General features: G+C 38.4%; 2 protein-coding genes across 2 annotated transcripts in view; one reads left to right on the forward strand and one right to left on the reverse strand.

The window, feature by feature from the left end:
* Positions 1–13,618, reverse strand: part of ZNF804A (zinc finger protein 804A) — a 349,284-nt gene that overhangs the window by 94,913 nt on the left and 240,753 nt on the right. The gene's annotated exons all lie outside the window — the stretch shown is intronic.
* On the forward strand, positions 11,030–12,264 carry LOC113901493 (ras-related GTP-binding protein A-like). The gene has a single exon (XM_027555916.1). The coding sequence runs from the start codon at positions 11,308–11,310 to the stop codon at positions 12,247–12,249; it is 942 nt and encodes a 313-aa protein (XP_027411717.1). The 5' UTR covers positions 11,030–11,307; the 3' UTR covers positions 12,250–12,264.

A 13,618-nucleotide genomic window follows, 5' to 3' on the forward strand; every position in this document is an offset into this window, starting at 1 on the left:
GTAGCCGTCAGTGTCAAAAGTTTAGAAAGAGTTATTGACTTCTACAGTGAGATATCAAGATTCCGCTTTTGTTCATGGCATTATTCAGGAATCTGAAACAGATAGGATATTATCATTGGGAAGCAAAATGTTTCCAAAATGGATTCTTCCCATCCCCCTCACTGTCTTTTTGCTGGCATGGTGGTTGTTTAGTGTTTTGGTAATGGCAACTTCACATATGAAGATATCCCTTTTCTTCAGATAGCAGTTATTAAGCTAACTGCTAGGGCTGCTGCTGCTGCTGCTAAGTTGCTTCAGTCGTGTATGACTCTCTGTGACCCCATAGACGGCAGCCCACCTGGCTCCCCCGTCCCTGGGATTCTCCAGGCTAGAACACTGGAGTGGTTGCCATTTCCTTCTCCAGTGCATGAAAGTGAAAAGTGAAAGTGAAGTCGCTCAGTCTTGTCCGACTCTTAGCAACCCCATGGACTGCAGTCTACCAGGCTCCTCCGTCCATGGGATTTTCCAGAGAGGCTACCAAATATGTGTACTTCAAATCTCAATAATATGCATTTGAAACACCTATCAAAGTCCAGACTTCGATTCAATAGGTTTAGTTGAGGCTTGAGATTCAGGATTGTTAAGACATTCTCAAGCAACACTAATGTGACTGTAATGCAATTTGAGTGGAAATTTAAATTACTCAAAAATTAATGCTTCAAATATAACATCAATATCTCCCTTAGCTGAAACCTATTCATAACCAGTAGTCAGTTCCATTCAGAGAAAGAGCAATTAATTGAATAATCAGATGTTTTTCTAAATTTTAAAAGTATAACACAGTAAAATATTTTTAAATTAATATTAGCCCCCAAATTTAAACAAAAGGGGTTATTAGCATAACACTAACCATTAAGATGAATACAAGTTTACTTGTCAATAATTTGCATACACGAATATGCAGGTATATAAATAGGTGGTGCTGTACCTTTAAAGGAAAATCTGGTTTCTTACTTCTCAACTTTTAAAATCAAATACACTCTACAGTCCTTTTTCATTTTGAAAGTAGCTTTCAAAAATGTATGAAATACACCACTTTTTCCTGTAGATGTACTCTGAAGATTGTAAAACATACTTTGTAGCAGAGTTTTATTCTAGCAGAATAACTACATATTTGCTTCTTTACCTCCTAACTTACTCCTACAAATTGAGGCTACCACTAAAGATAATTTATATTGTACTGTGTCATGTAAGTTTTTCAGGAGCATCTAGTAAAATTTATAGCCATTTGTCCACCTAAACTGGATTCCATTCCATCTAGTAAAAAGGTTCATTCCAATGGAAATCTTTTCAGTGCCTCAGAGACTCAATTTAGTTCTTTAGGAGAGGACGGAGGATAGAAAGTGACTGTCCATACAAGACTCATATTAAAGTGACTAGATGCTGCAAGGTGCTGTCAATGGTATACTAACAGTTTTCTTTTTAAATTCAGTTCACTACTCATGAATTGCCAGATGGATCAGAGTTACTTGTCTTTAGTTAGTTTAGTTACTTTAGTTAGTCACTGCCAACTAAAAGAGAAGGCCCATCTTAGTAGTTCATGGCATCACTGATGCACATAAATTTCTCACCTTAATCACCTCACAAAGAAATAAGTCTGTCTCAAAGGACAAAATATTCAAGTTAACATTAATGAAATAACCTCTCTCTTTAATCATGTGTCTGTGTGTTAGTCGCTCAGTCGTGTCTGATTCTTTGTGACACCATAGACTGTAGCCCAATGGCTCCTCTGTCCATGGAATTTGCCAGGCAAGAATTATTGGAGTGGGTAGCCAATAGCTAACAGTTAAACTTGGAACCAACACTTTGTGAAAAGAATCTGCAGGCTTTATGCTTGGAAAAAATTTTCTATTATTAAACTTTAGACTTGTGAGTTAAGCAAACGTATGATATAATTCTCCAGGTATACAACTGGTTTATAAATATTTTAAAGCTTGTTTCAATATAGAATTCTCACAATAAAAAAAAACAGGTAGATTGCAAAAATTATCTATTAAATTGATAAAAATCATAAACTGACACATTTTATCAGAAAGTAAATTCTGAAAATATATATTAGCTCCACAGACTTACAGTTATATTCTACATAATTAATATTTGCAAAATATAAAATTTTGTCAAGTGGATTAAAAATGTTTTTCTTATTTTGTAAAGTTAAAAATAAGAAAAATTCTAATTAGTTAACTTCCAGAGATTAAAAGATTATCTACGAATTGCCTAATAAAACTAAACTTCACTAAAATAATTTGTCCCTTAAAACTTGTTTTTTTGTCTATGTCAGATATAAATCTAGATTTTCTTTTAATTGCAATTCGAATGGTAGCCAACTGAAATTCTTTTGGAAGCAAACTAAAAATAAGTATTATCTTAGAAGAGAGAGTAGATATTTCGTATGGCACTGTCCCAACTATCTCAGGAAATGCCTTCTGATAGATGGAATATGTTCCTTGAAAAATCCAATATGACAGTTCTTATACTTTTATCTTAAAAATACAGTGACAAGATCAGTACAAAATTCAAAAGGTGATTTAAAGTCTCTATGTTTATTAATATGAGAGTTTTGTGATACTTAAATCTTTTAAAATGCTTTATTTTAAAATATATTTCACATTATTGAAAATATTATATAAAGGATTTTAATTGTATTGTAGCTACTTAATTAGATCATGTCGTAGACAAACAATCCAAAGTGAAATAAAATATGTTAGAAATGTGGAATTTATATAGCTTCTCCATTTATTATATACAGTATTATAGCTTATAATATAATTTTGTTTACAGTTTACTTAGAGCTAATGAACTTAAGTTTTATTATCATTATTTTTGCATTCAAATATTTCTTAATAAAAAATTACCATCAGTAAATTTTGTTTTATAGACAGTATGTATAGAAAGTATTCTGTGATAATTAAGCACACATGTTATACAATTGACTCATTGGAAAAGACTCTGATGCTGGGAGGGATTGGGGACAGGAGGAGAAGGGGAAAACAGAGGATGAGGTGGCTGGATGGCATCACTGACTCGATGGATGTGAGTCTGAGTGAACTCCGGGAGTTGGTGATGGACAGGGAGGCCTGGCATGCTACGATTCATGGGGTCGCAAAGAGTCAGACACGACTGAGCAACTGAACTGAAGAAAAGCAAATTTGTTTGAATCTAATGTTTACATTAATGTTCCTTTAAGAAACATAGTTTTAGTGACTTAAGACGGTATTTTCTTTTTTTTACAGGGCCACTACTTTTTTCAGTAATAAATATTTTCATAATGCTGCTAAACAGAACTAAGTTGTGTCAGACTCTCTGTGACTCCATGGACTTTAGGCCAAATTCCAAATCCTTGGGATTTCCCAGGCAATAATACTGGAGTTGGTTGCCATTTCCTTCTCCAATTTTTCATAATAATAAACTTTGTTGATAAAAATATCTTTTAGATTCAAATTAGAAGTAATGAGAAAAAGATGTTACTATAATCCCACAACAGAATATAAATATAGTAAAGTCTAAACATGTAAGTCGCTTGCTCCTTGGAAGAAAAGCTATGACAAAACTAGATAGCATATTAAAAAGCAGACACATTATTTTGCCAACAAAGATCAGTATAGTAAAATTATATCTTTCCATTAATCAAGTATAGATGTGAGAGTTGAACCATAAATAAAGCTGAGCAATGAAAAATTGATGCATTCAAACTGTGGTGCTGGAGAAGACTCTTGAGAGTCCCTTGGACAGCAAGGAGATCAAACCAGTCAATCCTAAAGGAAATCAACTCTGAATATTCTTTGGAAGGACTAATGCTGAAGCTGAAGCTCCAATATTTTATCCACTTGATGTGAAGAGCCAACTCATTGAAAAAGACTCCAGGAGATAGTAAAGGACAAGGAAGCCTGGCATGCTGCAGTCCATGAGGTTGCAAGGAGTCAGACATGATTTTGCAATTGAACAAGAACAAAAACATATAAGCATAGACCTGATGAAGCTGATAAACTCTAATTTCACCATTAATTACTGTTTATGTAACTTTTACTTTATTTTTGCTTGACTATTAAATGAAATAGATAATAAGAGAATATGGTAATAATGTTGGATTTTCTGAATACAAATTGTTTTACTGTGATTATGCACTCTGCAGGGAAGAAACAAAAATAGTATAAGATATTGGGGATAACAGGCAGGTGTAGTTTAGATGCATAAGAAATCTAGTTAATTAAATTTAAAGGAAATAAAATTGGTCTAAATAAAATCACATCATTGCAATAGAATATGTGCTGATCAGTATTATTTTGAAGTTCATTTTCTTTTGGGAAAAGGAATTTTTCACACAATGTCACTAACTGGGACAAAAAGAAAAATCAGAACATTTACATATTCACTTACGAGATGCTGTGTCCAAAGTGTGTGTGCATGTGAATGCAACATGTGCATGCACATATTATCGTATACCATTAAAAGTGAATGAAAGAAAGTGGAAGTGAAACTGAAGTCATGTCCCACTCTTTTCGAACTATGGACTGTAGCAGGCCAGGCTCCTCCGTTCATGGGATTTGCCAGGCAAGAAAATCCAGTGAATAGATACTGGATTAGATAGATAGTGAACAGTAAATAGACACATTTATTTTGGTATTTTCACATAGTGGACTCTCACTCTATCATAAAAAGGAACAAACTACTGATTCATTCAACAAAGAGAATGAATTTCACATGTATTGAGTAAAAGACAGTGAACACAAACTAGTAAATATTATCTGATTAAAGTCTTCCCTGGTGGCTCAGATGGTAAAGAATCTGCCTGCAATGCAGTAGACTGGGGTTCAATTCCTGGGTCAGGAAGATCCCCTGGAGAAGAGAATGCCAACCCACCACAGTATTCTTGTGTACAGAATTCCATGGACAGAGGAGCCTGGGAGGCTACTGTCCATAGGGTCAGAAAGAGTTGGACATGACCAGGTGACAAACACACACACACACACACATTGTATGAACATCTAGAGCATGCAAACTAATTATTCATCACCTGGTGTGAATGGTCAAGGGATAGTGGGAAGACTGCAAAACATCTGAGTAAACTTTCAGGACAGAGATTAATATTCTATATTAAAACTGGAGTGACATCTACACAAAAGTATGTATTTCACAAAAGTCATGAAAATTAAAATATGCTAGTATTGAGGTATATAAATTGTGCCTACATGTTGATTTAAAAAGGAGCTATATATGTGGGGGATACTGACTTCTATGTAAAAATATACAAGACTTTTCACAATTAAAATTATATAAAATTATCTAGCCCCATGAAGCAATATTCAGTTCAGTTCAGTCACTCATTTGTTTCCAACTCTTTTTGACCCCATGAATCGCAGCATGCCAGGCCTCCCTGTCCATCACCAACTCCTGGAGTTCACTTAGACTCACGTCCATCGAGTCAGTGATGCCATCCAGCCATCTCATCCTCTGTCGTCCCCTTCTCCTCCTGCCTCCAAACCCTGCCAGCATCAGTCTTTTCCAATGAGTCAATTCTTCGAAAGAGGTGGCCAAAGTACTGGAGTTTCAGCTTTAGCATCATTCCTTCCAAAGAAATCCCAAGGCTGATCTCCTTTAGAATGGACTGGTTGGATCTCCTTACAGTCCAAGGAACTCTCAGGAGTCTTCTCCAACATCACAGTTAAAAAGCATCATTTCTTCAGTGCTCAGCTTTCTTCACAGTCCAACTCTCACATTCATACATGACCAATGGAAAAACCATAGCCTTGACTACACGGACCTTTGTTGGCAAAGTAATCTCTCTGCTTTTCAATATGCTATCTAGGTTGGTCGTAACTTTTCTTCCAAGGAGTAAGTGTCTTTTAATTTCATGGTTGCAGTCACCATCTGCAGTGATTTTGGAGCCCAGAAAAATAAAGTCTGACACTGTTTCCACTGTTTCCCCATCTATTTCCCATGAAGTGATGGGACCAGATGCCATGATCTTCGTTTTCTGAATGTTGAGCTTTAAGCCAACTTTTTCACTCTCCACTTTCACTTTCATCAAGAGGCTCTTTAGTTTCTCTTCACCTTCTGCCATAAGGGTGGTGTTATCTGCATATCTGAGGTTACTGATACTTCTCCCGGCAATCTTGATTCCAGCTTGTGCTTCTTCCAGCCCAGCGTTTCTCATGATGTACTCTGCATAGGAAGTTAAATAAGCAGGGTGACAATATACAGCCTTGACGTATTCCTTTTCCTATTTGGAACCAGTCTGTTGTTCCATGTCCAGTTCTAACTGTTGCTTCCTGACCTGCATACAAATTTCTCAAGAGGCAGGTCAGGTGGTCTGGTATTCCCATCTCTTGAAGAATTTTCCACAGTTTATTGTGATCCACACAGTCAAAGGCTTTGGCATAGTCAATAAAGCAGAAATAGATGTTTTTCTGGAACTCTCTTGCTTTTTCCATGATCCAGCAGATGTTGGCATTTGATCTCTTGTTCCTCTGCCTTTTCTAAAACCAGCTTGAACATCTGGAAGTTCACAGTTCACGTATTGCTGAAGCTTGGCTTGGAGAATTTTGAGCATTACGTTACTAGCGTATGAGATGAGTGCAATTGTGCGTTGGTTGGAGCATTCTTTGGCATTGTATTTCTTTGGGATTGGAATGAAAACTGACCTTTTCCAGTCCTGTGGCCACTGCTGTGTTTTCCAAATTTGCTGGCATATTGAGTGCAGCACTTTCACAGCATCATCCTTCAGGATTTGAAATAGCTCAACTGGAATTCCATCACCTCTACTAGCTTTGTTCGTAGTGATGCTTTCTAAGGTCCACTTGACTTCACATTCCAGGATCTGGCTCTAGGTGAGTGATCGCACCATCGTGATTATCTTGTTCTTGAAGATATTTTTTGTATAGTTCTTCTGTGTATTCCTGCCACCTCTTCTTAATATATTCTGCTTCTGTTAGGTCCAAACTATTTCTGTCCTTTATTGTGCCCATCTTTGCGTGAAATGTTCCCTTGGTATCTCTAATTTTCTTGAAGAGATCTCTAGTCTTTCCCATTCTGTTGTTCTCCTCTATTTCTTTGCATTGATCACTGAGGAAGGCTTTCTTATCGCTTCTTGCTATTCTTTGGAACTCTGCATTCAGATGCTTCTATCTTTCCTTTTCTCCTTTGCTTTTCACTTCTCTTCTTTTCACACCTATTTGTAAGGCCTCCTCAGACAGCCATTTCTTTTTGCATTTTTTTTCCATGGGGATGGTCTTGATCCCTGTGTCCTGTACAATGTCACGAACTTCATTCCATAGTTCATCAGGCACTCTATCTATCAAATCTAGTCCCTTAAATCTATTTCTCACTTCCACTGTATAATCATAAGGATTTGATTTAGGTCATACCTGAATGGTCTAGTGGTTCTCCCTACTTTCTTCAATTTCAGTCTGAATTTGGCAATAAGGAGTTCATGATCTGAGCCACAGTCAGCTCCTGGTCTTGTTTTTGTTGACTGTATAGAGCTTCTCTATCTTTGGCTGCAAAGAATATAATCAGTCTGATTTCGGTGTTGACAATATGGTGATGTCCATGTGCAGAGTCATCTCTTGTGTTGTTGGAAGAAGTGTTTGCTATGACCAGTGCATTTTCTTGGCAAAACTCTATTAGTCTTTGCCCTGCTTCATTCTGTATTCCAAGGCCAAATTTGCCTGTTACTCCAGGTGTTTCTTGACTTCCTGCTTTTGCATTCTAGTCCCCTATAATGAATAGGACTTTTGGGTGTTAGTTCTAAAAGGTCTTGTACATCTTCATAGATCTGTTCAACTTCAGCTTCTTCAGCATTACTGGTTGGGGCATAGACTTGGATTACTGTGATATTGAATGGTTTGCCTTGGAAACGAACAGAGATCATTCTTTCATTTTTGAGATTGCATCCAAGTACTGCATTTTGGACTCTTTTGTTGACCATGATGGCTACTCCATTTCTTCTAAAGGATTCCTGCCCACAGTAGTAGATATAATGGTCACCGGAATTAAATTCACCCATTCCAGTCCATTTGAGTTCGCTGATGCCTAGAATATCGACATTCACTCTTGCCATCTCCTGTTTGACCACTTCCAATTTGCCTTGATTCATGGACCTGACATTCCAGGTTCCTATGCAATATTGCTCTTTACAGCATCGGACCTTGCTTCTATCACCAGTCACATCCACAACTGGGTATTGTTTTTGCTTTGGCTCCATCCCTTCATTCTTTCTGGAGTTATTTCTCCACTGATCTCCAGTAGCATATTGGGCACCTACTGATCTGGGAGTTCCTCCTTCAGTATCCTATCATTTTGCCTTTTCATACTATTCATGGGGTTCTCAAGGCAAGAATACTGAAGTGGTTTGCCATTCCCTTCTCCAGTGGACCACATTCTGTCCGACCTCTCCACCATGACCCACCCATCTTGGGTGGCCCATGGGCATGGCTTAGTTTCACTGAGTTAGACAAGGCTGTGGTCCTAGTGTGATTAGATTGACTAGTTTTCTGTGATTTTGGTTTCAGTGTGTCTGCCCTCTGATGCCCTCTTGCAACACCTACCCTCTTACTTGGGTTTCTCTTACCTTGGACATGGGGTATCTCTCCACAGCTGCTCCAGAAAATTATATTATAGTTATAATAAAATTATATTATAGTTATAAACAATAAAATAAGCAATATTATAGTCTTATATATCTCACTTATAATAACTAGATCATTTACTTTTCTATAGTTTAATAAAACTAATTCTGTACTCCATCAAACACATTGACCACTTTCAGATTGAATACTTAAGACATTTGCTGTAGAAATTGCCTTAATATTTAATAGTTTAAGGATATTCAGACAGATTAACAGTGTACTTTCTTAGGTGAATTGATTGAATCTTTGTAAGTAGGACAAATTTTATGAACAAGATTTCATGTATACTTGTTAAGATTAAGTAAAAAGAATATAGAGTTTAAAAAGTCTGGAAGTTTGATAGTTGGGACTTAATTGTTTCCTAGGTAGTTCCATTTATCATTCTTCAACAGATTAGTTTTAATGTTGTTTCCAAGTGAAAACATGAATTTGGTGTGAAAGAATACAAGGATAAACAATCACAGCAGGTTTTGATGATATAATACCTTTTATAGGTTTTTCTGAAACTCTTCAGTTCATAAGTTTCAAACTGGGACTCCAAGTGCCTATTAATAAAGTTTCAAGAACCCATTAAAAATAAAAATAAAACTCTCATTTTGGAGAAAGTCAATTAATAATAAGCAATCTCACAATTACCCTATTTGCTTCTTTGCTTGCAGTTTTAAGAATCAATTAAGAAGGAAGCCATGGAGATGCAATAATTTTGATTTTATTTAACGACTGCCCACACATACACACACACAATATGACAGAATGAACTCTGTTCATTTAGGCAAACCATGCAATATCACAGTAATCCAAGTCTGTGCGACAATCACTAATGCCAAAGAAGCTAAAGTTGAACAGTTCTATGATGACCTACTAACACCAAAACAAGAAGTCCTTTTCATCATAGGTGACTGGAATGCAAAAGTAGGAAGTCAAGAACTACCTAGAGTTACAGGCAAGTGTGGCCTTGAAGTATAAAATGAAGCAGTGCAAAGGCTAACAAGTTCTGGCAAGAGAATGCACGTCATAGGAAACACTCTCTTTCAACAACACAAGAGATGATTCTGCACATAGACATCGCCGGATGATCAACACAGAAATCAGATTGCTTATATCTTTGCAGCTGAAATGGATAAGCTCTTTAGAGTCAGCAAAAGCAAGACTGGGAGCAGACTGTGGCTCAGACCATGAATTTCTTACTGCAAAATTCAGATTTAAAATGAAGAAAGTGGGGAAAACCACTAGACTATTTAGTTAAAAGCCCTTAGGATTATACAATGGAAGTAACAAATAAATTAAAGGTATTAGATCTGATAGACAGAGTGCCTAAAGAACTATGGACGGAGGTTTGTGACATTCTACAGGAGGCAGTGATCAAGACAATCCCCAAGAAAAAGAAATGCAAAAAGGCAAAATGGTTGTTTGAGGAGGACTTACAAATAGCTGAGGAAAGAAGAGAAGGAAAAAGCAAAGGAAAAAAAGGAAATATAAACCCATCTGAATGCAGAGTTCCAAAGAGTAACAAGTAGAGATAAGAAAGATTTCCTCAGTGATCAAGGGACAGAAATAGAGGAAAACAATAGAATGGGAAAGACTAGAGATCTCTTCAAGACAATGAGAGAATCCAAGGGAACATTTCATGCAAATATGGGCACAATAAAGAACAGAGATTGTATGGACCTAAAAGAAGTAGAATATATTAAGAAAAGGTGGCAAAAACACACAGAAGAACTATATAAAAAGGGTCGTCCTGACATAGATAACCATGATCGTGTGCTCACTCACCTAGAGCCAGACATCCTGGAGTCTAAAGTCAAGTGGGCCTTATGAAGCATCACTACCAACAAAGCTAGTGGAGATGATGGAATTCCAGCTGAGCTATTTCATATCCTAAAAGATGATGTTGTGAAAGTGCTGCACTCAATATGCCAGCAAATTTGGAAAACTCAGCAGTGGCCACAGGATTGGAAAAGGTCAATTTTCATTCTAACCCCAAAGAAAAGTGATGTCAAAGAATGTTCAAACTACTGCACAATTGCACTCATCTTACTTGCTAGTAATGTAATGTTTAAAATTCTCCATTCCAGTATTCTGGCCTGGAGAGTCCCAGGGACGGTGGAGCCTGGTGGGCTGCCGTCTATGGGGTCGCACAGAGTCGGACACGACTGAAGAGACTTAACATAACATAACATAACATAACATAATATAACATAACATAAGCTCAGTTTAAATAGGAGAATAGAACACCCGAGTCCTGTGTTCCCCTTCCAATCTCTCCTTCGGGTGGTCTGTACTGGGTCTCATTGATAGAGCGGTTTTTCAAAGCTCTTCCGGCAGCGACGCTCGAGAGCGCGGGTTCTCGCGAGATCGCCGCCGGAAGTGGGTGGCTGCGGAGGCTCAGAGACTTCTCTCCCCGGAAGCCGCTGGTTTCTTCGGAGCTGCTGCAGCCGTCTTCCCTGTGGCGCTCTCCCCAGGGAAAGAGCTCACCGGACGCGGCCCTTCCCAGCGCCGAGCTCGCCCCTTTGGCTTCACCAGTATACAGAGGCGCGGCCCAGCCGGCTGAGCCCCCGAAATCCCCGGCTCCTCCCTCCCTCCGTCTGCGCTGCAGTTAGGCCGCGCCCAGAGGCCTAGTCCGCGGGAGTTCCGGCGGGTGATGCCAAATACAGCCATGAAGAAAAAGGTGCTGTTAATGGGGAAGAGCAGGTCGGGGAAGACCAGCATGAGGTCGATTATCTTTGCCAATTACATCGCTTGCGACACCCGGCGCCTGGGTGCCACCATTAATGTGGAGCACTCCCACGTCCGATTCCTGGGCAACCTAGTGCTGAATCTGTGGGACTGTGGCGGTCAGGACACCTTCATGGAAAATTACTTCACCAGCCAGCGAGACAACATCTTCCGTAATGTCGAGGTTCTGATTTATGTGTTCGACGTGGAGAGCCGCGAACTGGAAAAGGACATGCATTATTACCAGTCGTGTCTGGAGGCCATCCTTCAGAACGCTCCTGATGCCAAAATCTTCTGCTTGGTGCACAAGATGGATCTGGTTCAGGAAGATCAGCGTGACCTGATTTTTAAAGAGCGAGAGGAAGACCTGAGGCGTTTGTCTCGCCCGCTGGAGTGTGCTTGTTTTCGAACATCCATCTGGGATGAAACGCTCTACAAAGCCTGGTCCAGTATTGTCTATCAGCTGATTCCAAATGTCCAGCAGCTGGAGATGAATCTCGGGAATTTTGCCCAGATTATTGAGGCCGATGAAGTTCTGGTGTTCGAAAGAGCCACGTTCTTGGTCATCTCCCATTACCAGTGCAAAGAGCAGCGTGATGTCCACCGATTCGAGACGATCAGCAACATAATTCAGCAGTTCAAGCTGAGCTGCAGTAAATTGGCCGCTTCTTTCCAGAGCATGGAAGTTAGGAATTCTAACTTCGCTGCTTTCATCGACATCTTCACATCAAACACGTACGTGATGGTGGTTATGTCGGATCCGTCCATCCCTTCTGCGGCTACTCTGATCAACATTCGCAATGCCAGGAAACACTTTGAGAAGCTGGAGAGAGTGGATGGTCCCAAGCGCAGCCTCCTTATGCGTTGAATATTGCCAAAATACGCTTTCTGAAAATAGTTAATTGCCTCCCCCCCCCATTTTTTTTTCAATATTCATAATGTCGTGTGCTTATAAGTGGGCTTTGAAATGTGTGCTGCTTATCATTTTCATCTCTTTCTTCCCTTCTCCCCAGTCTTTTGGACTCTATTTACTCAGTTATCCAGTAGAGCTTTAAAGATGGCCTTTCTGAAAAGTTGTATGGGGTAACACTAGTGGGTGGTGATGTATGTGTGTTCTGATTACCTGGTGATAGTAGATATACACAAAGCCTTTACAATATCTTCTGTATTCCTTACAAGGTTGCAAAGATGGAATGTTATTTTATCAGCAAGGTATTAAAATGCGTTTATAAATTCTTCCTGGCTTCAATCATGAATAAACATTTGCTGTTAGCAGTTTAAAAAATAAATAAATAAAATTCTCCAAGCAAAGCTTCAATAGTACATGAAATAAGAATTTCCAGATGTTCAAGCTGGATTTAGAAAAGGCAGAGGAACCAGAGGTGAAATTGCCAACATCTGCTGCATCATAGGAAAAGCAAGATAATTCCAGAAAAACATTTACTTGTTTACCATTTTTGGCTATTAAAATACACAGAATGCTGTAAAAAAAAAAAAAAATTTACTTCTGCTTTATTAGCTATGCCAAAGCCTTTGATTGTGTAGATCATATCAAACTGTGGAAAATTCTTAAATAGATTAGAATATCAGACCACCTTATCTGTCTCCTGAGAAATCTGTGTGCAGGTCAAGAAGCAACAGACAGAACTGGACATGGAACAACTGAATGGTTCCAAATCAAGAAAGGATTACATCAAGGCTGTATATTGTCACCCTGCTTATTTAACTTATATGCAGGGTATATCATGTGAAATGCAAGATGAAGCACAAACTGGAATCAAGATTGCTGGGAGAAGTATCAATAACCTCAGATATGTAGATGACAATACCCTTATGGCAGAAAACAAAGAACTAAAGAACCTCTTGGTTAAAGTGAAAGAGGAGAGTGAAAAAGTTGGCTAAAACTCAACTTTTAGAAAACTATGATCATGGCATCCGGTCCCATCACTTCATGGTAAATAGATGAGGAAACAATGGAAATAGTGACAGACTTTATTTTGGGGGGCTCCAAAATCACTGCTGATGGTGACTGTAGCCATACTTTAAAAGCTATACTTTTAAATTAAGCCATGAAATTAAAAGATGCTTGCTCCTTGGAAGAAAAGCTGTGACAAGCCTAGACAGCGTACTAAAGAGCAGAGACAATACTTTGCCAACAAAGATCTGTCTAGTAAAAGCTATGGTTTTTCTAGTAGTCATGTATAGATATCAGAGTTGGGCTATAAAGAAAGCTGAGC

This window comes from Bos indicus x Bos taurus, chromosome 2, assembly GCF_003369695.1.
Source record: "Bos indicus x Bos taurus breed Angus x Brahman F1 hybrid chromosome 2, Bos_hybrid_MaternalHap_v2.0, whole genome shotgun sequence".
Taxonomy (NCBI): domain Eukaryota; kingdom Metazoa; phylum Chordata; class Mammalia; order Artiodactyla; family Bovidae; genus Bos; species Bos indicus x Bos taurus.

Excerpts from the sequence above, each read along its gene's own strand:
- LOC113901493 (XM_027555916.1), top strand. The coding sequence starts at position 11,308 with ATGCCAAATACAGCCATGAAGAAAAAGGTGCTGTTAATGGGGAAGAGC.